The 24900-nt window shown below is 43.8% G+C and overlaps 1 protein-coding gene across 2 annotated transcripts in view; it reads left to right on the top strand.

Moving 5' to 3' along the window:
• ANO10 (anoctamin 10) overlaps window positions 1-24900 on the top strand; it is a 258510-nt gene that overhangs the window by 42513 nt on the left and 191097 nt on the right. Inside the window, exons 9-11 of one of the 2 annotated variants that reach the window (XM_074988326.1) lie at window positions 1514-1696; window positions 11381-11572; window positions 14009-14137. In XM_074988326.1, the coding sequence (XP_074844427.1) occupies window positions 1514-1696; window positions 11381-11572; window positions 14009-14137 (504 nt within the window). The remainder of the gene's footprint in view (window positions 1-1513; window positions 1697-11380; window positions 11573-14008; window positions 14138-24900) is intronic. The other variant, XM_074988327.1, reaches the window with a different exon arrangement.

Below are 24900 nucleotides of genomic sequence, written 5' to 3'. Positions count from 1 at the left end.
CTGACTGAGCTAACCTTGTTATCCCCACCCTTGCTCTGGCTTATTTGTACCTGGCCCTGCAGATTTCCAAGACCAGCATCTGATGAAGTGAGTCTGTGCTCACGAAAGCTCATGCTTAAAACTTTTCTGTTTAGTCTATAAGGTGCCACAGGACCCTTCGTTGCTGTTACAGATCCAGACTAACACGGCTACCCCTCCGATACTATCTTTCTGATCTATGAACAAGGCATGAAACCTTCCCCTCCCCACCCTCGATTTTTTTCATCAAACATTTCTAATCTCATCTATATTGCTTTTTCTGAGGGACTCTGGTGATTAGAGAACAGCAGGATTATGATTACCATACAAATGAAGTATTAGGAAGGGATTGAGGAGAAAATCACTTTTAACCACTCTTTGAAACCTACACTTTGTTTTTATTGATAGTCATTGAAGTTAAATGCATAAAAAATAGGTGGAAGGAAGGATGTCTTTGTTTAAAAATCTTAGATTTAGTGCTGGTAACCCTTCACCATGAATTTTCTGGTTCTTCAAGGAGACCTCCAGAAATGAACAGTAAGACTTGATATTGCTGGTATTTTATAGGTGAAAAGAAATTAAAAGAAAACTAAAATAGATCCAAACAAGGTTTCAGGTTTCCTTTGTACATTGTAAAGAACCAAGAAGCGCAAACTTTTTTAACTTAAGGAAATTAAGCAAATTAGAAATGGGCTGCAGACAGCTTAAAAGCAGAAAATTAAGAAACAAAGGCCGGTTTTAAAAACTATTGATTATAAACACCAGCCTTACTCACCCATACAGGTGGAGACTGGAAATAGAATGCTGGTGTCATGAATTACACTGTCACTGAAGAGTTTCTTTGTGTTTTAAATTGTCCTTTGTTTTTCTTGCTGTGGTGTTTTCTAAACTGCTTGTCCTTACAAGAATTCCTTCATTTCACAGTGTTTATAATGATTTTTTGTGGCTAGGTCTACACTGAGCAGTACACTCAATTTCAGCTGAGCAATTCTAGCTACAGCAATTGTGGAGTATGTCCTGTCGACATCCCTTACTCCTTGTGATAGTGAGGAGTACAGGGGTTGACACCTGATCCCACATGGATTGGTTTCACGCATCTTTACCAGATTCACAAAATTGAACTTTGGGTGGGTCAGTCTTCCTGGAAGTTTAGAGGCGCCTGTGAAAAGGCTGTAATTTGGCTTGCTTTAGAACCCATTTAGCCCTACTAGTTTTGTCATCGAAGTTGTTTCACATTGGTAAAGCATTCATTTTCCCCACAATGGACTGAGTATAAAGTCTGCTCAGCAGCTAGTCCCCACCAGCCTATGACAGAGACTGGGAATTAGGTCCACTTCATTTGTGCAGTGGTATTGTTAGATCACTAGACTGCTGAGACTTGCTTTTATTGTGATGTAATTAACGACTGACAATATTGCCTAAATATACAAAATAATAATGTAAAAATATGTCCCAATTTTGTTAAATAAATGTTATTTTATTTAATTTTTTTAAGAGCTTGGCCACTTTGCTGATAACTTCACAGATCCTTAATCAGTGTGTAGAAGCTTTACTACCTTACTGGCTCCAAAAGAGACATAATAAGAAAGTGAAGAAAAGAATGTACTCCTTAAAAATGGATACAGACCTTTCATTATTTGAGCAAGTCACCTTGGAAAAAGAAATGGGCACCTATCTTGTAAGTTGAATATATGCTGCTTTGGTACAGCTTTTGAAATTTACTGCTGACATAAAGGGGATGTGTTAATTTTAGATAATTGTAATCTAGAGGCCTGTGAAGAGGGTAAATTGTTTTCTTTTAGAAGTTAATTTCAAGATATGTTTAAACATTTTGGGTTTTCTGCTTAGTCATGATGGCTACGTCTACACTAGCCCGCTACGTCGAAGTAGCATATTTTGAAGTAGCAACATCGAAACATGATATGTCAACGCATAGCATCTACGCATCCTCCAGGCCTGGTGCTGTCAACATTGAACATCGAAGTAGTGCCACACTACGTCGAAAGGGGCTGCCCTTGATGCGGAAAGGGAGAATCCACACATACATGCAGCCCCCTTCGAAATTAGGGGCCAAGAAAGCCCATGGATGGGGTCACAGGGCAGACTAGCCCTTCCGGGGCAACGGCATGCCACTCCCTTAAAGGGCCCCTCCCAGACAACTCGGCCTGCACTGCACGAGCCCTGCATTGGTGACACAAGCCTCGCAGACCTCGAGCCTGCAGACATGGATGTCCAGCAGCAGCTGGAAGCCCTCCAAGCCACCTCCTGTGGGGAAGGCACCCTGCTAGACGCTGCACAGGCGGCCGCCCAGCAGCTCCTGGCAGGGGAGCCCTCCCTGGGGGCACAATGGGACGCCCCAGACTATTGGGCCCTCCTGCCCCCCCGCTGGGTGCTGCGCCGTCTCTGGAGCTACCCCTCCAGCACCAAGTGGTGGGAGCACCTGGTCTTGGGGGAATGGGATGATGACCAGCGGCTGTGGAACTTCCGCATGAGCCGGCAGACCTTCATGGAGCTCTGCCAGTGGCTCACCCCCACCCTGAGGCACCAGGACGCACCAATGCGGCACGCCCTCACCTTCGAGAAGAGGGTCACAATAGCTGTCTGGAAGCTGGCCACTCCAGACAGCTACCGCTCTGTGGGCCATCAGTATGGCATTGGCAAGGCCATAGTCAGGGCTGTTGTGTTGGAGGTAAGGAGGCCTGGGCCTGCACCCACTGCGGGGGGTAGGGGAGTCAGGGAGGGGATCCTGGGGAGGGGGGCCCGGGGAGGAAGGGGCCTTGGAAGGGGGCCTGGGGGGGGAGGGGGACCTAGGTAGGGGAGCAGGGGGCACACTGCATACCCTCATGGGTGCTCATGTCCCTTCCCCACAGATGGTGCATGCGCTCAATGCCCTGCTGCTGCAGCGGGTCATCCGAGTTGGGGACCTGGACGCAGCCGTCACGGGATTCGCCGCCATGGGGTTCCCTAACTGCTTTGGGGCCCTCAATGGGACCCGTATCCCCATCTGCACCCTGGACTACAGTGGCAGGCGCTATATCAACAGGAAAGGCTACCACGCTGTGGCCTAAGGGCCATAGTGGACAGCTATGGCCGCTTTCAGGATGCATTTGTAGGCTGGCCTGGCTGTACCCATGATGCTCATGTGTTCTGCAGTTCGGGACTATGCCACTGGCTGGAGGCAGGGACCCACATTCCCCAGAGGGAGATCCCTCTGGGGGATACCACCGTACCTCTCTGTGTTGTGGTGGATGCAGTCTGTCCCCTCCACCCCTGTCTTATGCGCCCCCACATGGTCCACCACCTTGCTAGCCAGGAGCACTACAACACCCGACTGAACCACACCCACCAAGTGGTTGAGCGTGCCTTTGGGCACCTGAAGGGCCGGTGGTGCTGCCTCCTGGCCTGCCTGGATGTAGGTCTCCCAAATATCCCCCAGGTTCTGGGTGCCTGCTGCACGCTCCACAAGGCAGGTGGGAGGCCTTTGTGCAGGGCTGGGTGCTGAAGGCCGGAATGGGCTATCCCCAGCCGGCTGCTGCCCCTAGCCGCCAGGCCCACGAGGACAGGGTCCAGGTCGGGAGGCCATGCAGGACTACTTTGATCAGGGGGCCTAGTGAGCGCCACCCAGGCCATCCCTGGTGGGCCCCCCTACACACCGACCCTGCCCCCCGCCCTCACCGAAAACACACAGAACACAGGGGTTTTTGAAAACTAAAACTGCTTCCTTGTTAAATAACCAAAAAGCTCGCCTCTGCACGTGAAGCTAATAACAAAAAGCATCATAAATAAATATGTATATGGAGGGGGACAACTATATACATGGGGGGGATGTGGCCAGGCCAACCTTTGGCCCATCAACCTGGGGGATGTTTGGGCCCGACCCCCGCCATGTCTGAGTGGCTGGTTTACCCCCTCAGCTGGGGTCCCTGGCAAGGCCGACTGGGGACTGAGAGGATGGGGAGGTATGGCCAGGGCGGGTCCTTGGCTTCGTCGTTGGCCCCAGTGGGCTCCAGCCCTGTGGAGCTGGCAGGCGGGACATCAGGTGGGGCGGCAGGGAGGGCAGCATGGAGGGCAATCGGGGGGGGCAGCCAGGCCACCAGCTTCTCAAAGGTGGCAGCCACCTGGATGAAGGTGTCTTGCCAGGCCTCCTGCCACCAGGCAGTCTCCTGCTCCTCGAAGTGGAGCCTCCACTCCATGATGTCCGCCTGGCGCCGGAGGGCAACGGCCACCTCGGGGTCCGGGGTGGTGCGCCTCTGGCCCTGGCGGGGGAGGGCCCATCCTGGCACTGGCGGTGCCCCTGGGTGGTGGTGGTTCAGGGATCTCGGAGTTGTCCAGGACCACGGAAGGTGCCATGCTGTCCTGGCCATTGGATGGTGCGGCTGCGGAAACCGGGGGAGGGGAGAGGGAGGCAATGAATACTGAGCCCTGCCCCGTGGCCCATGCCCCCCATCCCCTATCAGCGAGTGCGGTGGTCCTGTGGGTGGCCCCTTCCCATGGTCTGCCCCCTCCCACCAGGGGAGGGCACGGCCCTGTCTGTGTGTGAGGGTTCTGACAGGCACTGGTTACTGTGGCACCATCCCTGGGCCGTGGTCTGCCTGGGCCCTGGCAGGCTGGGGTCTGCTGGGGAAGTGGGGGGCCCCCACTCACATCTGATGCACCCACCCCATGCCCTGGGGTGTGTACCTTGTGGGGTACTTATCCGACAGTCCACTTCCATGGTCGGGGGAGGCCCATTGGGTGGATGCCAAGCTGGAGCTGCGCAAGGGGATGTCCAGCACCAGCTCCCGCTCGCTGGACCACTCTGTGGCTGGGGTGGACGGTCCTGGCTCTGGCCCTGGGGGTTCAGGGCTGGGCTCTGGACCCGACTCAGGCTCAGAGGCCTGCTGGGGTTCCTCTGCTGTGGTGTCGAGGACAGCCCGGGGAGAGGAGGTGTCCTGAGGGCCCAGGATGGCCCTGAGCTCCCAGTAATAGGGGCAAGTGGCAGAGGTGTCTCCAGACCAGCTGGCCAAGTCCTGCGCCTGGACATAACCCTTCCGCAACTCCTTGACCTTACTCCTAACATGGTCAGGAGTGAGGGTAGGGTGACCCGGGCGGTCAGGCCCTCGGCCGGCCAGGTGGACGCTTCTGCATTCTGCCGCATGCTCCCCATTACGTGGAGCACCTCCTCCTCACTCCAGAGCCCCAGCATTTCACGGAGCTCGGAGTCAGTCCAAGAGTAGCCCCACTTCCTGCCCTGCTGGCTTGAAGCCAGGGAGCCCTGGGGTGCTTGGGGGGGGGGCTGGGTGGCTGCTATGGTCTCCCTCTGGGCCATGCTGGGGTGTCTTGTGGCACAGCTGCTGCTTGCATGGTCTCAGCTTCGTGCTATGGGGTTTCCAGGTCTGTGCGGCTGTAAGAACCACTGGGTGCAGAGATCATAGAGCCCTGCAGAGGCTGAATGGCACGTCTCCACCTAAAAGCTGCTTGCCGCCATTTCGAAGTAGCGGGACATGGAATGTCAACACGCGTCCTTCTTAGATGTTAGACGTCGATGTAGGGTGCTATTCCCATCTTCTGATTAGGAATAGTGATTTCGCCGTCTCGCCATATAACTTCAATTTCAACTTCAAAGTAGCATGTGCCATGTGTAGATGCGGCACGCGCTATTTCAAAGTTGGGCTTGCTACTTCAGCGTTGCGTTCTAGTGTAGACGCACCTGATGTGTCCCATACAAACAAGCCACAAAACCATGGAAAAAGCTAAATTACTAACTAACTTCAATCTAGTCTGTCTCATCCTAAAATAGGATTGTAAGTTGCTGCCTCAGAAATATTTGGTCACTTTTTACCAGCAAAAGGAAAGAGTTCTTATTAGTCTAAGATGGTTTGTGTGAATAAATACTGAAAAAATATGTTTGTGTTTTGAAATAAACAATGGATGATACAACTATCATACATTACGCTCAATTCTTTTAGTGGCTTTGTTACACTATATATTTACATGTCCTCTAGGGAACATGAATATACTGATTCTTACCACTTCATAATTTAAGTGTTTAAGCACTGTTAAAAATCAAGAGGTAGGTCTAGAGAGCGTAAACTATCTCATAATTTCAAACTTCTTTACTTTCTAGTTATTTCCACCTCTTTCTTGTTTTATGTCCCTGGTTATGCCAAAAATACCTTTACCAGTGGTTTCCTGCTCCAGGAGTCTTTTGCTTCTAGCAAAAGCTTCTGAAGAAACTCCCATAGTTGTAGTGTTCTGAGATGTAAAGGCACTTCATACAGCCTTTTTCCAAAGCCAATTCCTTTTTAATTGCCTTTGGTAGAGACACCACTCTGATTTATCAGCACTTCGGTTCACAGCATCTCTTCAAATGTACAGCATTCTGGGTCTTCTATATCCTTGTTGATCAGATTCTTAATAAAAAAAAATTCCAACTTTCTTAAGTGCTGGTCCCTGTGTGTGTTCTACTTTGGGTATGCATGCACATAATGTGCCTGAGGTCTAGGGTGACTATCCCTCCCGTTTTTGGTGGGATGGTCCCGTACTTGGGATGCCAAAAAGGCATCCCTGCTTATTTTAGTAAAGGGACTAATTGTCCCCTATTTGCTGCCAGCAGCTGCACAGACTGGCAGATGCAGATGCAGATGCAGCTGCTGGCCGGAGAGCTGGGAGCCTGCAGGTTAGCCTGCTTTCCTCTTCCCTGGGGCTTGGGGAAACAGGGATAGCATGGGTGGCTGCTCCATCCCTGCCACTTTCATGGGGCTCGGAGAAGGTCAGGGGAGAGAAGCACCGTGGTTGTCCCATCCCTGCTTCTTGGCTTGGGGAAGGGTGAGGAAGCACTGCAGCTGCCCCATCCCTTCTGCTGAGGCTCAGGGAAGGTGAGGGAAGAAGTGCTGTGGCTGTCCTGTGCCTGCCACTGATCCTTGGGGAAGGGCAGGGAAGCTCCACAGCTACCTCATCCCTAACACTGACGCTTGGGAAAGGCAGGGGAGAAGAGCCGCGGCTGCCCCATACCTGCTGCTTCCTCAGGGCTCCCCAGGAGGACTGAGGGACTGCTGGGGCTTGGGGAGTGCAGGCGGCTGCCGTGTCCTTCACAGATCCCCAGGACTTGGAGGAGCTGGGAGGAGCTGCCCCTTCCCCCCCATATCTCCCTGTCCCATATTTTGAACAGGGAGATATGGTCGCCAACATGGTCGCCCTACTGAGGCCATGTCCGCACTAAACTAAGAAAGTTGATTGCAGATACGCAATTCTAGCTATGCCAATTGCATAGCTAGAATCAAAAAGTCACTGTGGTGAGGAACTGTCTAAAACTTCTGGGTCACATGTCTGCATGTACCTACATTGTGCAGCATGCCACACAAAGGCCATTTCGTTTGTGGTGGCACTGCTCTATTGTTCAAAACTGGACAGCTTGGACAAGGTTGTAACTCTGCTTTGCCCGGTACTTGACTACCTCTTTTGGTTGTTAAACCCTCAGGAGGTCTGCTCAGGGATTCCCTTTACTGCTTCATAACTCTGTAACTAGTGATGGGTGGATCTGAGAGACCTCAAAACTCAAAGTCTCATGCTATCTTGGCTCTCCACATCCACATCAGGGAGCTAAGGGCATGGCAGACCTTTCAGACTCACTTGACAGGACATTGTGTTTTAGTGAGGATGGACAATAAAGTAGCAGTGTTTTATATCAACAAAGTGGTGGGAGGGTGTATGCTCCTCTCCCTAGTGCTGAGAAGCCTTCCTGCTATGGAACTTCTGTGTAGAACATTCAATTCTTCTGCAAGCTTCTTATCTCCTGGGAGTGCAGAATGAGCTGTCACATCACCTCAGCAAGTTTGTTTCATGGCCATGAGTGGTCCCTGCACCCAAATGTTGTGAATTCTATCTTCCAAAAGTGGGGGTTTCCCTAAATGGGCATATTTGCCGCACATCACAATAGGAAGTGCCAGCAGTTCTGTTCATTCCAGAGCCACAGCCCAGGCTCCAGTGCCAATGCATTGCTTCTGCCATTGGGAGGTTTTCTCCTATGTGCCTTTCCACCCATACTGCTTGTCCACGAGGTCCACCTGCAGATTGGGAGGGAAGAAGCTCATGTCATATTGATTTAATCAACTTGGTTTCATCAGCATTGGTACATATCTCTCCTGGACATGTCTGTGGAAGCCCTGATCACCCTTCTTGGACCTTCCAACACAGGACCATGATCATCCCTGGCTTCTGAACATGGAGCTGCTGTATCTCACAGAGTGGAAGTGAAATGAAATAAAAAATGACAAATGTATTTTTCTTTCCCCTCTCTTGCACATTCTTTCAGTCCTATCTGGCTGATTCATCAGTTTTTTTCTTTTTTTCCCCCCTATCTTTCTGTTAAATTTCCTTTGTCTCAGTTTTTGTTTACCAGAGTTTTCCAGATCTGAAGAAGTGGGTCTGTCCTACGAAAGCTCGTCATCTAATAAATTATTTTCTTAGTCTTTAAAGTGCTACAGGACTGCTTTTTTGTTTTGTGAAGATACAAACTAACATGGCTGCCTCTCTGTGACTATTCTCTTGTTAGTTCATCCGTATGTCTGCCTTCCAGATCTTCCCAGAGGTGTTTATACTAAACAAAGGCAGAATAAAGCATTGCAACCCAGCCTTACTGCATCTGCCAACCAGTGTTCCCTCTGTTTTCTCCCATCTGTGGGCAGAACAAATTTTATGTGCGCCAAAGCATGAGTGTGGATGTGCACCACCAATAGAAACAGATGCTGTCCACACTAGCACTTACACTGGTGTAACTTATGTCATTCAGATTGGTGGCTTATTCATGCTCTTGAGCAACACAAGTTATACTAATGCAAGCTATAGTGTAGACATAGCTACAGTGTGGAGGGGACGAGGGAGCAGGTGTATGAGTAGCCTGCTGTAATCAAGAGGAGAACTTTGGTCACTGCCTGCAGCACTGTTTGAGTGAGAGTGACAACAGGGCAAATGTGTTACTGTCACTCTCATTGAGTGACACGTGGCAGATGTCTTTTAACAAGCATGAAGTAAAATTTACAGTTTAGGTAAAATATTTCTGTGTGTATATTAAGGGTTAGCTCCTGTGGGGTTGAATCTGTAAATGAAATAGCTTATCATACACAGTTATACTGTGCTGCTTAATGGTGAGTTTGAGTAGGGAATGCAGCTCAAAAGGCCCCCTCCTCCCGTGTCCATGTGCTGATTTCTGAGCTTGCAGGCTTCTACTGCCTCTTTGTGTTTTGATGGTGAAAATACATTAGATATTAGAGAGGTTAGTGAGCTTGAGAGCTCAGCTTTTGGCAAACAGCCTGACAAGAGTCATGTTACTCATACAAGAGTTGAAATGGCTTGTTTTTTCTCTTTCATTATCCTCACTGTAATTACTTACAATACTCTCTACTTTTTATTTTTCCCTCTCAAAATGTAATATACTAAACATGCCTTTCTCTGAAGAAACACTACAGCTACGGCTACACGTGCATGCTACATCGAAATAGCTTATTTCGATGTAGTGACATCGAAATAAGCTATTTCGATGAATAACGTCTACACGTCCTCCAGGGCTGGCAACGTCGACGTTCAACTTCGACGTTCGGCAGCACCACATTGACATAGGCGTTGCGAGGGAACGTCTACAGACCAAAGTACCACACATCGAAATAAGGGTGCCAGGAACAGCTGCAGACAGGGTCACAGGGCGGACTCAACAGCAAGCTGCTCCCTTAAAGGGCCCCTCCCAGACACAGTTGCACTAAACAGCACAAGATCCACAGAGCCGACAACTGGTTGCAGACCCTGTGCATGCAGCGTGGATCCCCAGCTGCCGCAGCAGCAGCCAGAAGCCCTGGGCTAAGGGCTGCTGCCCACGGTGACCATAGAGCCCTGCAGGGGCTGGAGAGAGAGCATCTCTCAACCCCTCAGCTGATGGCCGCCATGGCGGACCCCGCTATTTCGATGTTGCGGGACGCGGATCGGCTACATGTGCCCTACTTCGACGTTCAACTTCGAAGTAGGGGGCTATTCTCATCCCCTCTTGGGGTTAGCGACTTCAACGTCTCGCCGCCTAACATTGATTTCAACTTCGAAATAGCGCCCAACATGTGTAGCCGCGACGGGCGCTATTTCGAAGTTGGCGCCGCTACGTCGAAGTAGCGTGCACGTGTAGACGCGGCCTACATAGCAAGAAATAGTTAAAATGAATGGTTTGATGGCTTTTCATGGTTAGAAAGCAAACATAACTGTTCTCTTGTGCAATAGACACTTTTAAGTAAATGATATGATACTATTTTGTCCTGTTAGATTATTTTTTCTTAAATAGGAATTATTTTTTATAAATAGGTTTATTAATTGCCTATGAAGTTTGTCAAAATAACAGGGTTGATTAGTTGTCCATATTTTTGGTTTAAAGTTTAGATGATAGGCATTTTGCAGATGTGCCCGGAACACATTTTTTGTATGCACTTAGTATTCTGTTCAGTTGCCAGAACTGCTTCTGACTTGTCACGCAGTGATTTCAGTGTTTGTCCTCTCAAGAAGGGTGCCAGCTACTAACTTTGCCTTTGATTTTAATATGGTGTAGCTCAGAAACAAAAGCAAAACTATACATGCACATCAACCTACAGTTGCTTTAGTTTATCATTCAGGCAGGCAACTTGAAATTACAATATTTTCTTAGAGGAAAAGGATATATATGGTAATATTTCTTATTGAACCTCCACAACTTCTGGTAGGGAAAGAGGCAAGCTTTTGGATTTACTCTTTCCTTTTACTAAAATAAGTTGGTCCAGCAAAAGTTGTTTCCTCACCCACCGTGTCTTTCTGATATCCTGGGACCAACACTGTTGCCATAACACTTCAATTTCCTTCTTACTGCACTGCTCTTTTAAGAGTGTCATGTTAGTTTAAAGTCATGGCAACATCTTGCCTACATTGTGGTTTGTGTCACAGTTATTACCTCACTGAGGTACTGGGAAGATTGAGTATCAAAGCCTGTTTGTAGGATTAGTGCACATTTCTTTGCTTTATATCAATAATAAAGGTGTTTATAGGTAATATTGTATGGAGTCTTTTTGACCAAAGGAACACTGTTGTGCCAATAATGAACAGTGGGTCTTTCCCATGAAAGCTCATCACTGAATAAATCCTTCTGTTAGTCTTTCAAGTGCTACATTTCTGTTGCTTTGTTTTGCAGGATTAGAATACTTAACTTTGGTCTAATGTGGAGTTAGTTAATTCAGAGGATAAGTACTTTGGGTTCCCCTGCTGCTGCTTCCTAAAAAAATAATCAGAAGAGAAAAGCATGTTATCGCTTATTGTTAATGCTGCTTTTCACCATATATTTAGTTATGGAAAAAATGTTCATATTTTATCTCTTTTCTAGGGCACCTTTGATGATTACTTGGAGTTGTTCTTACAGTTTGGTTATGTGAGTCTATTCTCGTGTGTGTATCCTTTAGCAGCTGTTTTTGCAGTGCTAAACAACGTCACAGAGATGTATTCTGATGCCTTAAAAATGTGCAGAGTCTTCAAACGTCCATTTGCTGAACCAACAGCAAATATTGGAGTCTGGCAGGTAACTTGATTTTTCACTTCTGTATTTCTCTGCAAGTATGTGTCTCCATAAACTTAGGCTGCTTGTTGCTCCATCAGTTGCTATTAGAATGTATTAGAGACTCCTCTCCTCATCACTTCCTTAGGATGTTACCCTTTTCTAGCAAGGGTTTTCAGTCAACTGTCATTTTGAGTTGTCTTCCTTAATCTCATCTTCCTTTTTGCAGGGAGAGTGCATGTATTACATGCATATTTCAGTTGCAAGCAGTTTCTTTCCTGTAGTATTCCATGCAAGTAATAAGTTGCTAGGGGGTGTGAAATAGGTAAGCTGGTGGTGTCAAGTGAGAGGTCTGTGTTAGACGCAGTTTTACGTAATATATTGCCTGAGATGAAGTGTATATCAGAAGCACTATAATGCCGGATAACACAATGGGTGATACTAGAGAGCTACTGTGTAATATGCAAATTTGCAATATGCTTTTTGAGCTGATCACATAGAAGTAGCTGCAATCAGATAACATTTTAAAACATAATTGTTTTTATTATCACTTAAGTGTTTAGTGGTCTTTGAAAAACATGTAAATTTAAAAAATGTTAGTATACTTTAAATCACTGTTCCTTTTCCCAATGTAAGTGATCTTTTAGAAAAGTCCTGCTGACTTTAATAACTAGTTCTTTTTTTCTTACACTCTTTCTTTATCATTCTTTTCAGGTAATGGTAGGAATGTGTTTAATTTTATGACTATAACAAAGTAAATTCAAGGCTTTTCATAATCAAATGCATGTGTGTGGTGCCAGATTAAGGTGTTAGATTAAATAAAGGGTATTCTATATAAAGAATGTTTGAATTATTGTATTGGTCAACATGTGCCAGTGATTTGTTGTCATAGTGAATGTTGTTTCATAGTGAATGTTGCTAATTTGTTTTGGCAGCCACAGCATTTTGCCAGTCTCCTTTAGTCTTAAGGGAGATTACTCATTTATAGATAAAACTTTCAAAGGTATGCAAAGTATTGCAGTGGTGTTTGCATGCAACTATTTTATGCGTGCTTTTTAGATTATGAACTCCTCAGTGGAGGATTCGTCTTTCTTGAATGTGCAGAATGTCCTAAACACATGTGTACTCTACTGTATATACAAAAATAACATACATGAAAAATCAGATACCTATGAGAAAACACACATAACTAGTCAGTCACCTTGCTGGTGCATGTGTAAATGCTTGATGTGAAAGCCTATAATTCTGTGTATGTACATTTGAAAACATGTCTCATTTTATTTCAACAAGTTTTGGCTCGCAGAATCAGTTGTTCAAAAATCTTATTCTGAATCATCTTAGTGTTTTCATATACTTAATATTCCAATAGCTTAGTATTACGATGCAGTCAGAACCTCGCAAGAAATGTACTTTTTGAAGTAGATTTAAATGATAAAACACCTCTGATTAAAGCTTTACCCATGATACTGATTATGTTAGCGGTGACTTTTCATTAGGAGCTGTAAACAAGTCACTCACATGGCTTATCTGTAAGAGTATGGCAGTGTCTACACTAGCCAAAAACTTCGAAATTTTCAAAGTTTACTAATGAAGCACGGAAATACATATTCAGCGCCTCATTAGAATGCGGGCGGCCACGGCACTTCAAAATTGACGCGGCTCGTCCAGACGGGGCTCCTTTTCGAAAGGACACCAGCTACTTCGAAGTCCCCTTATTCCTATGAGCAGATAGGAATAAGGGGACTTCGACATAGCTGGGGTCCTTTCGAAAAGGAGCCCCGTCTGGATGAGCTGCGCGGTGGCGAGCTGTGTCAATTTCGAAGTGCTGCGGCCGCCCGCATGCTAATGAGGCGCTGAATATGTATTTCAGCACTTCATTAGTAAACTTTGAAATGGCCATTTGCATGGCCATTTCAAAATTTTTGGCTAGTGTAGACACAGCCTATTTGTTCAAGCTTTGGGTCAGATAAAAGTATTAAAGACAGGGATGTCACTCAATGATTTTTATTTTCTTTGAGTTTGCAGATGATTTCATATCCTGCATATCTCACTTGTGACAAATAAATAGCCCCAAAATAACTTTCAGGGCATGTGATGTGTCATCATGTTCTGATGAAAAGTGCTTGAGCCCCCACCCCCCAGAAAAAACAAAACAAAACCCAACATGAAGAAGAGCCAACTATAGCTGTGGACGTACAATCTGGAGAGTGCTAATGAAAAGTTTTATGATGATGTAAGCCTTGTTGCGAACCCTGTGAATCCACTTAACAGGGGATGTTGACAGGATTCCTCACAGTATCTGTTCAACTTTTCATCAGGTAGAAGTCAAACTTAAAGGAAAAAGGAGGGTAAAAATTATAGGTCTGTCAGAACCTAGTTTATGTGGGAGACACGTCCTAAGAGGACTGGATGAAGTATATGTGTCGGTACTAATTATACTCCATTTTTGTTTTATTTCAGTTGGCTTTTGAAACTATGAGTGTTATATCAGTAGTTACTAATTGTGCATTGATTGGATTGTCTCCACAAGTAAATTCACTTTTTCCTGAGTCAAAAGCGGACCTTATTTTGATTGTGGTGTTCGTGGAGGTAAGTATGAGATTTAAAAATCTCCTTTTTAAATAGCAAGTGGCATTTACATCACTTGGAATTCCTTTAGAACATCTCTTTCTCTTACTTACCAGGAAATGGAAATTCTAGCATCAGAATGGATTTTTCATTCTTCTGCTCTTATATTTTATGTTCTTTGTGCTTTCACCTACTATGGATGCTCCTGTTTTCTTCCACATAGTCAAAAGTATTATGTATACGTTACATTATATGTTTCAAGAAGGATTTAATAGTACTAACACAAGAATAAACTTAAGGTATGTTTATATGACAAACCTAAGATGACGAATATTAGGATGACTTACAACCACTGCAGTAATTATTACTGTGGTACGTGTCCGCACTACTATTCTTGGGTTGGTGGAGTGTGTCGTCAACAGGAGTGTTTTCACTGACCTGAAAAGGGCAGTGCATGGAGCTGAGAGCCAGGCTCCCAGCAGACTAGCCCTCCAATCCTCTCCACATTTCATATTGGAGCTTCTCCTTCCCTCCCTGTATTCCCCATGGGAGCAGGAAAGAAACCTGGTAGCTTTGACTATTTCATGGTTCACAGCTTGTGAAACTGACAAGGCTTCCCCCCAGATGTCTCACTCTAGCACTCCAGATTAAAACTAGGTGCAGAGTCTGAAGCTGCCTCTGGGCTTGTCACCCTAGATCCCAGCTGGGAGTGGAGTCCAGGAGAGCAGGAGGCAGCTTGGCTCTAGCTGCTCAGTTTTCTTCATTCTTTCTTTCATGGCTCCTGCCCTGATAGCAACCACACAGGCAGTGTAAGTGATGCAGTGTCTATACAGAAGGTGTGTCGACCTAACTACATCAACATAAGCCTTTGCCACGAATGGAGGTGGAGCAGTTTATTTTTGTTGTCATGGGGTATTACATCGGTGGGAGGAAGGATGTTGTGTGCATACTGACATAATTAGGTCAACATAAGATGCCTTATGTCAACATAATTAGTGTACATTATACCAGGGGTTCTCAACCTTTTTATTTCCATAGCTCCCCAACATACTGTAAAAATTCCACAGCTCACCTGTTCCAGAACAACTATTTTCTGCATATAAAAGCCAGGGCTAGCATTATGGGATAAGCAGTCAGGGCAGTTACCTGGGTCCCATGCCAGAGGGGGCTCTGTGAAGGTAATTGCTTAGGATTCAGCTTTGGCACTGTGTAACAGGGCATAGGGCTCTGTGCTTAAGCCCTTTGTGGTGGCACATTGGCTTTCTGCCCTGGACCCCAGCAAGTCTAGTGTCAGTCCTGCTTGGTAGCCCCTCTGAAAACTGCTTGCATCCCTCAAGGAGAGCTCTGGTCCCTGGTTAAGAACCAGTGCTTTATTCCTCTTGGTCAGATGCTCTCACACTGTGATTTGTGGCCCCAGCTGATTAATAAAATCCTTTTATGAGGCCTACAGATTGTGTAAATACATTGCTATTGAGAAAATGCAAACAGATGATCCTTAAATGTTATACAGATGTAAATTTTAACAGAAGGTAAGAGAAGTTAAAAGGAATAAGTGATAGGGGAAGGTTTGGGGAAAAAATGGTGACTTGATATTGAGGGTAGAGAGACAGAGAGGAATGTTGCATACAGCAGCAGGAGAGGAGAAGTGTCTCAGTCTAGAATTGACCAGGTTGTGTGAAAGGCAAGAGTGCAGACTGATGCTGGGTGAGCAAATAGCAGGAAAGGGAGTAGGAAGACATGGAGGGAGGGTCTGCACTGCTGTTTTAGTTGATATAAGTTGCATTGTTCAGGGGTGTGAAAGAGAGCCTACCTCTCCCCCAGTGACAGAGGTTATGTCCCCCAAAATGCTCTCCATGCCTGCTCTGTGTTAGTGGGGAATATGGTAACATGTCTACTCATTGAGTGCAAGGGAGAGAAAAAGGAGGTGTGACTGGTTGACTCTTACATCAAATGCTTTTGAGCCCAGGAGAAACTTTTTGTGGGTTGGGAATGAGGACAGCATGAGCTCACATCTCACCTTTACTGTAAGTAGTTTATGTTCTCTTTTACCTCATCTTTACTATTGATGAAAACCATGGACTCTGTTTCTAAAAAGTAGTCATGGAATAGTACCCATCAGATTCACTCTGTAGAAGAAATTTAAATGGTAATAGTAAGACCGAATAATGTCCAAAATGTGTCTAATGTTTCTATCTGTTGTTAAGAGGATCTGAGGTCAATGTTAAGTTTTTTATGCTCAATTGATTTAGTTGGAGTATACATTGCTCTTTGGTGTCTGTTGGAGATGGAAGTGAAAGCCTAGTAGCATGTGGAATGTTGTCATCAGTGTAGTAGGCAATATGAAAGTAGCAAGATACTTCTGCCTTAATTTGTTATTTCTGTGCTTTTAAGATTTTGAGGTGTCCTGATTCAACCCTTAACTGTCAATAAACAAAGTTTGTTTGTTTGTAGTTTAAAGTTTGTTTGAGAGTATGGCCCAGTAGTTCTATCTGTATTCGATTAAAATTAAATTAAAAATAAAATAAATTGTTCTTTTCAGATACAGCAAGCAATCATATTTTTACAAGATGTTTTTATTTGAGTAGAGCAAACTAATGTGTTCAATTTGAAGAATATTTGTTATATAATAACATTTGACACTATTCAGTGCTAAAGGCAGAGTTGCATGAATCTTTGTATGTATTTTGTACCATACCCTTACAAATTTGTGAAAAGAAAGTGTGTTTTATATTAAAACCACTATCTATGCTGCTTTCTGCTGTTTCTATGGGAACAACATAGTATCAGCACAATCAGAGTAAAGGAATTAAAATAACCAATGTTTGCAAAGTGTTGAGACAGTGATTTTAAAGCAGCTGACCCATTTATATCAATCCAACATCTGCTTCCATGGCAACATGATTTGAACTAGCAGGCAGCAGCAGAGTTATTCACAGTCTTTTCTTTCACTTTTGGGTGGATGCTGAATGAATGCTGCAAGTACACTTTTCAAACAAAATATCTTTAAGAAGCATAGTCAGACACTTACTTACACATCTTTGAACCAGTTACCATTATAACTGTAGCTTTTCAAGATGGGCAAGGTGGATGAGGCAATATGTTTTATTGGACCAATTTCTGTTGGTGAAAGAGGCGAGCTTTGGGCTTAAACAGAGCTTTTCTTCTGGCCTCAGAAGGGTATTTTGAGTGTCACAGCTAAATACAAGGTGGAGAGTCCATACCATGTATCCATGCTCTTTGAGGAAATGTGCCACTTGTGTGCAAGCCTGGAAATTTCTAGTGTGAAAATGCCCATTCAGTCCAAATGTATAGATACCACCTCCTTTTGTGCAGAAACCCACAGTTATAAAAGAGGATGGACTCAAACTTGTTTTTGTTCCTTACATTAATGTGGGAATACTTGATAAGTGACTCTGAAGAAGTTTGGTAAGTGGATGGGGGTTTGTGGGTTGATATGAACAATCATCTTGAACCACTTACATGACTTTGTGAGGTAACATTTTTGTCTTTCTTTGAAAATTGCCCATATGCATTTCCACTGTTGATCACCAGTCTAAGAAGCGTGAAGAGTGTTACTTGAAAACTGTTTGTAGTACTGTGCCCCCAAAGAGGGAGCCAAGTGTAGGAATTATAGTTGCATAAAGGTGTGTCTGCATCTCCAAGTAGAGTCTTTGAATGATTCATTAATGAAGATACTGTGAAGCCATGCTGTGAAGTATATCTGAGACCTAAACAAATATGCTCTAATGTCTATGGACAGATGAACATACGGCAGGCTGTATCAGACACACATTAGGAATCCACTTAGACTGCTTTTGTGTGGAAGGTTAAGATATCTTTTATCTTATCTCAGGATCACAAAATCTCCAAAGGATTCAGGGGTTGGTTTAGCCATATTAGTGTGATATCTAATGAAGCCTGATCTTCCAACTATAGGTATGTGGTTTGGGAAATAATGGAGACACTTAATTATTTTTCTTAAGAAGAATAGGATGGCCAGGTTTCCCATTTTTAAAGAGACAGTCCTTCATTTAAGCCCTACTGTAGATGTCCCAAATTTTTCTTTAAAATGAGCAAGCTGTCCTGTATTTTCCATCTTCCTCCTGCTCCCATCAGAACTAGCAGGTCCTACTGCTGGCCAGTTACCTGCTCACCAGCAGTGAATGTGTGGGAGAGGGGTCCAGCAACTGATGATGGGGGTTGGCATGCAAGGCTGGTGGTTGGGCAAAGATGCAGCACATGGGGCTGGGCTCTCTCCCCGCTGGTCCATCAGTGCAGCCCCTGCTACATGCTGGCTCTCAGTCAGCAGGGCTTGCCCGTCATCCCATGTCTGGACAACATTCATTGCATGGTGTGAACCAGTTGCTGTTCAGAGCACTCAGCTCACCAGCAGCATGACCAGCAGACTTCTTCCTTCACCCTTTCTTTCTTTCTTTGGGCATATAGCATGTCAACATCAAATTTGCTTATAATTCATTCTATACCAGGTTCCCGCCTACTTCTGTGGCATTACTGAAAGATGTAACAGTTGTTGAAAGTTGTGATGCTGCAACTTAAATGTTAATACATACTTTATGCCATGGTTCCATGCCTCCAGATTACATGCTGGCTGGCAATACAGTTCTTCAGTGTTGGATTTCACTCTGAAACTCTCTCCTTCTTCTGATGACTGCTTGAGAGTTATCTGGAGTGGAACACCCATAGGGACACTCCTTAAAGAAGAAAAAAAGGTTACCTTGCAGAGTAACTAGAGTGTATTGAAATGCATTTTCCCTAAATGTGCTCCGCTATATATCTTCGTTCTCCTCTGCTTTGCAGTTTTGTTTCACGGGACTTTGAAGTACTGAAGAAGTAAGGGTGGTTTGCCAGTGCAGCTTTATATACCAGCAGGATGGGGCTCAAGGATGTCTGGAGCATGTGTGCAGGCCACATGGGCACTGCTACTGACTATTTCCAATCACAGGCATGCGAGGCACATATGTACTTGATGTGGAGCACACACAGGGACTTTCATCTTGAAGAACTCTAGTTAGAGCACAAAGTGAAAACCCCTCCCTTTTGTCCAATGTACAAAGGAAAGAAAAAAAAGTACTGAGAACAGTAATAGCCTTTTTCAATGCTACTTCAGTTTTACACCTGTGTAATTCGTTTGATGTTAATGGTGTTACTGGAGTAATTCTGTGGTGAATAAAGTCCTTTATAGAAAGCAGGAGCAAAATTTTTCATCTGTAAATACTTGGTAGGAAGATGTCACTTACTTTTTTCAGATAGAAAAACAACTCTTTTCACACATAATTATGGAATTCTCCCGGCTTCTTCCTCTCAATATCAGTATAGGTTCTTTTTGTATTATTGCTCTGCCTGCTCCACCATAATTAAGAATCATTGTGACCATTTCTGGAAGGAATTTAGGAGTACTATTCTTTTACAGTGTCTTCCCTACAGCAATGGTATTTTAGTATTTTTTTTTTTTTGCTGAGCCCATTGTTTTCCATGTCATGGGTGGTTGTGGTGGAGGGGTATTCAGTATAATCATTCGTAGAGTGAAAGGTGCTGACTTGCTTCCATCTATGAAAGACGTGCTGTCACCTACTGATTTGCCAATTTTCTGACTTAAAAGTAGGAAAAAAAATCTGTTTTGTGCAGTTTGATGGTCAAACCTGTACCTCATTCTTATTTGTATTAATCTTAGTTTGGTTTGGATTTGAAACAATGAATTTAAATGTGAAAAATGATCTAAAAGTACCAGTTCTGTGTTTCTATTGTTCATCCTTAGTGAATAAACAATTTTTAGGAAGTTGTAGGTTTGGCTCTTGGCAGGTATCTGAGCCAAGAAACTCTGTACTTACAAATATAATGAATGTTGTAAAATTTAGTCAGGTAGGTAGAAAAATGCTATTTAGGGAAATTGTGCAATTATATGGTTTAGTGGCATACATATGTAAAACAATATTACTAATTCAGAAAGAAGGTTAATCAAAGTCACTGGTGATTTCAATTAACATATTGTTTCTATTCATGGGTTCCTTCTAATTTGCTGCAAATGTCATTTTCATAAGAAATCAACCCCCAAGTCCTGATTTAAAACATGAAATGTACATGTTTTCATATATTTTTGTATGGAACAAAACAAAATATTTGTATTTTCATACCTTGTGCTGGAAAGCTAGATCATTGCAATTCAGGATAAGCTGGCCTTTTTGTTTCTTTTTTCACAATGGACAATTACGGGAAATAGAAAATTGCATTACAGATACTAATATTTTTCAAATTGAAATTTTGTTGAGTATTATTGACAAACTATAAATGTTGTGAAATCCTTTTTGAGGTATCTTTATAAAACATTTTTGAGCTATATCTGTTATGAGAAGAATATTTTCACCTTTATTTTAAATGTTGCTGAAGTAGAAATAAATGCCTTACAGTGATATACAAAGTATGCGCTAACGTATATAGAATGTCTACATAACAAGGCAAAAATAGATTTTCTTTACTTTAAAAGTGATAAAAAATAAGGGATTTGGGGGTTTTAGTGTTTGAGGCCTACTACTTTGCATGGTTTTTCATTTTTGAGTTAGCACATATGTTTATATTCTGCGCTCTTTGAAGTTAATTGCAAAATTCTCATTGCTCTTACCTTGATCAAAGTTACAAGGCTCCAGTAGTCAGAAGTAAGGAGGAAATTTTCCCCACTTCCCTTTTTTATTATGGAGACAAATAGTGACTGAGGATGAAGGAAAGAACACAGGCTAAGTAACCTGTGGATAACATTAAAACTTGAGAAAATGGAACATGAGTAAAAGGGGAAAAACAGTAACTCAACTACATGGGTATTTTTCCATAAGGTCATAACACTGAAAGAGTGCCTATCATTCACTGGTGATGTCTACACTAGCCCCTTCCATTCAGAAGGGGCATGGTAATGAGCAAGTTGGAAGATGCTAATGAGGCACTGCCATGAATGTGCAGGGCCTCTTTAGCATAACGGCAGCTGCGAACAATTCAAAAGTGTGCCGTCTGTGTAGATGGGGGCCTTTTGAAAGGCGCTTTCGAATCGCCCGTGGCTGACATTATGCTAATGAGGTGCTCCATATTCATGCGCCTCATTAACATCTTCCCAACTTACTCATATATAGTGTGTATGTACTGTACTCAAACATCCCTTAAATCTTTGATTTAATATGAATTTATAAAAGTTAGATGATTTAACAATCTTTTTCATATAAGAGGAAGACATTGTTCTGTTCTACCTTTTCTACCTTTTCTCCCTTTTTTTTTTTAAAAAAAAAAAAAAAATTACCACCTCAGTAAGAAGTTTAGCCTCTTCAAATCTAGGGAAGATTTGGTTAGGTGAGTCTAAATTAGCATGCTAATTAAATTTGATGAACAAGTGTTGCTCATTGAAGGAATTTTTGGGGGCCAAGGGCAAAAATGACAATCAAAATAATAATGCTGATTGTTCACTAGGATTATAGTACATTTCTGTTGATGATAAATATAAATCTATTTATTCTACAGGATGTTAAATCTATTCACTGCCATCTAGTGTTTCTTCAGAGATATTCATTCCAATTTATTTAGGTCTTTTGTTTATTTTGAGTTTGAAAACTATGACTGAGGGCACCAGGTTGCCTAGATGGAAAGGAGATTCAGCATTTAAAGAATGCAGGGATTAAAGCAGACCTATTTACATTTGGTAGTACTTTTTCATGGCATAGGCAAGCTGAATTTCTGCTTTGTGAGTCAAGTGTTAAGGTTTTTTCCACTTATCAGTCAACTAGACAGCTTGGTGGACATGAACAAAAGTCTTACAAGTCATGAAAAATAAGTTTAAATATGTGATATCTGCTTTTAATATTCTCTCCTCTGTGTATCCTTTTCTATTAAAGCATCTCCATTTGGCATGATGGATGGTGAAGAATAATCACTTTCAATACAGATTTGATTGGGCCCTCCCAGTTGAGCCATGCCCACGCGTTCAAGCCCTGTAAATCACTTAGGCTGTGTCTACGCTACCCCACCCTTTTGGAAGGGGCCTGTAAATGCAGATGATCAAAAATGCAAATGAGGTGTGGATTTAAATATCTTGTCTCATTTGCATACTGCTGGTACTTTCGAAAGTGCGGTTTCCTTTGAAGGAAACCTGTCTACACAACTGTTTGTGTTTTCAGAGCAGCCCCTTTTGGAAACGAGATCCTGTGTGAGTATGCAAATGAGGCATGAGACATTTAAATCTGTACCTCATTTGCATTTTCAATCAGCCGCATTTACATGTCCCTTCCGAAAGGGTGGAGTAGTGTAGACACAGCCTTTGATAAAAGTAGTACTGTTTTAGGTTGGGAGAAAATGATATGCTACTGAGTGTTTTTCAGCCACTAGCAACATGCGGGCACAAATGATGGGATTTTTCCACCAGTGTGTTGATGAGAACTTCTAGAGATACTGTCACACTGATGTGGTATTTAATTCGTCAGAATTAAAAAGAACTGGAATAGACATTCCCTTCTGTTCTGGGTAACTGCTTCTATTGCTTAAAGTTTAAAAAGGGACTTCACCTCCTGCTGTAAAAGTCTCTTGTGAAAGAGGTCCCTGAAAAGGATCATGGGGAAAGCGGCTGGAGGTAGAGAATGGGACTATAAAGAATATCCTATCTTAATGATTTCCAGAACCTAAAAAATCCAAGGTGGTGTTGCTCCAATTCTCTTGAAAGTAAAACTGTCCTCAAACAAACAGAGGAAAGGCTAAACCCTCTCTGGTTCTAGGCAGCTCTCAATTGAACTGTCAGACCACATTTCTTGGAGTGATTCTGGCTGAATCTACATTAGCTTGGCGTTTGACGCGCTGTGATTGATCTCCTCAGAGTTTGATTTTGCTGTGCCTGTGAAGATATGGCAAAATCAATCTCTCCAAGTTTGGCCATCGACCCTGGTACTCCACGCTATCGTATGGAGCAAGGGACATCGGCATGAGCCTGAAGAACCCCAATCTACACAGGGTCAGGAAGCTGATCCTGATATGTCCATTCTAACTACGCTGATGCATAACTAGAATTACGTATCTGGAATCGACTTTCTGTCCTTGTGTAGACCAAGCCTCTGATAACGTTTAGGTATGGCAGATGGTAAGAAGAAAATGGAGTCTTGTCTCAAACAGGGCTAGTGGTTTGTCTGTTTCCTTCAGGATTGTGGAGTATATACTTCCATGGACCTATGTGTGACCTGAGAGTTTTGTAATGAGTTTATTGTGTTTTGTTGTTAAACAGATCATAGACCAGGAAAGGGAGATTTTCTGTTCTGGTCAGTACTTCTCTGGTGATCCCTGAAGACTGCAGGCAAGGCACCCACCAAATATTTGCTGCTGTTGAAGTTGATCTTGCTGAAGAGTCAGAGCTGTCAATTAGATCCTGCACCGAGGTCAATGCTACTAGATGTGTGTCAAAGTTTAAAGATCTTAATGCCTCTCCTGTTCCCTGTTGTAACTTGCTGACAAAGCCTGCAAAATTTTAAAGTATGGTGTGCAGAATTTAATTTTTTTCTTAAAATTCCCCCAGGAGTGCTGTGCTAGGAAAGGCATCACATGTCCAGAGACGTTGTCAGCACATTCAGCTAGAGCAGTGGAGTCCAATAGTAATTCAAGGATTACCACATTTGTGGTTATGATCCTTGCATATTCTCTGCACCCCTCCCAACAAATGCCCTACCCCAGAGACGGGCACCTCAACCCACTCCCCAACTGTATATTCCAGCAACTCACCAGAGCTGGGGCCACTGGAGTTACAGGAGCCACACCACACTGGCCCATGGCTGTGCCAGGGCAGCAGAAGCCACTCTGTGCCCTGGCAGCAGAAATTGTGCAGCTCCTGGCTGCAGCCCCAGGAGCCGCATCGGGGCTTAAGGGGCTGGGCAACTCCAAATAGGAGCCGCAGGACCAGTGCAGCTGCACCAGGGAAGAAAGAGCTGTGCCAGGGAAACCGCTGCAGGGGCCGTCTCCGCAACTGCTGTGACACTTAGTGGTGGGACACTTGCGTGGAGTGGGCTGATGGGTGCTCCACATATGTGGCTCTGCTGAGCACCATTTTGCCACAGCCCAGTACCCCATTCACCACATTTGGTTAACAGGGAATATATTGGACACTGGAGCTACAGTGAATTGGGTCTCTCCTGTATTTGTAGGAGACATCTTTGTTGTCAGCATTTGTAGCACAGTAGTTTGGTCCTCTGACACATTTGTGTGAAATTATACAATTCCTGTTGTTGAATCCACAGGGAGCCTTGTGTACAATAGGGAATTTTACATACTAATTCCAGTGGTGAGCCAGTTGGAGCCCTAATATTTGTAACAAAACACCAATTCAGCAACAACAATTATAGCAGCATGGATAATATTTCTGTAGAACTTTCAAGCATAGAAAGTAATTTACAGTTAAATTGACTAAATTTTGTCCTGTGCAACCAGATATCTCCAGTAAGCATAACTTAATTCTCTCTTTCTCTTTTTACAACATAAGGCTAAACAAATTAAAGACTTTTTGACAACTTGTCTACTACACTCTCAACTTTGGTTTAAAAATGTACTTTGGTTCCAGAACTTACAGTACAATATTTCTTTGCATGTTTTAGTGAGAGGGACCTAACTAGAAAGTTCTGTGGCAACTTCATCTGCGTAGTGGCTTCTATCACAGCATAATTTGGTAGACTGCTGCCAAGTATAGCCTCATGACATCTCTTCAGTTACTGCAGTTTATTATGCAGATGATACTGCATATATACTAAGCAGGTATACTA

Source organism: Carettochelys insculpta, chromosome 2 (assembly GCF_033958435.1).
Source record: "Carettochelys insculpta isolate YL-2023 chromosome 2, ASM3395843v1, whole genome shotgun sequence".
In the NCBI taxonomy this organism is placed as follows: domain Eukaryota; kingdom Metazoa; phylum Chordata; order Testudines; family Carettochelyidae; genus Carettochelys; species Carettochelys insculpta.
The sequence above is the reverse complement of the archived record's forward strand: the minus strand, read 5'-3'. Positions and strand labels throughout refer to the sequence as shown.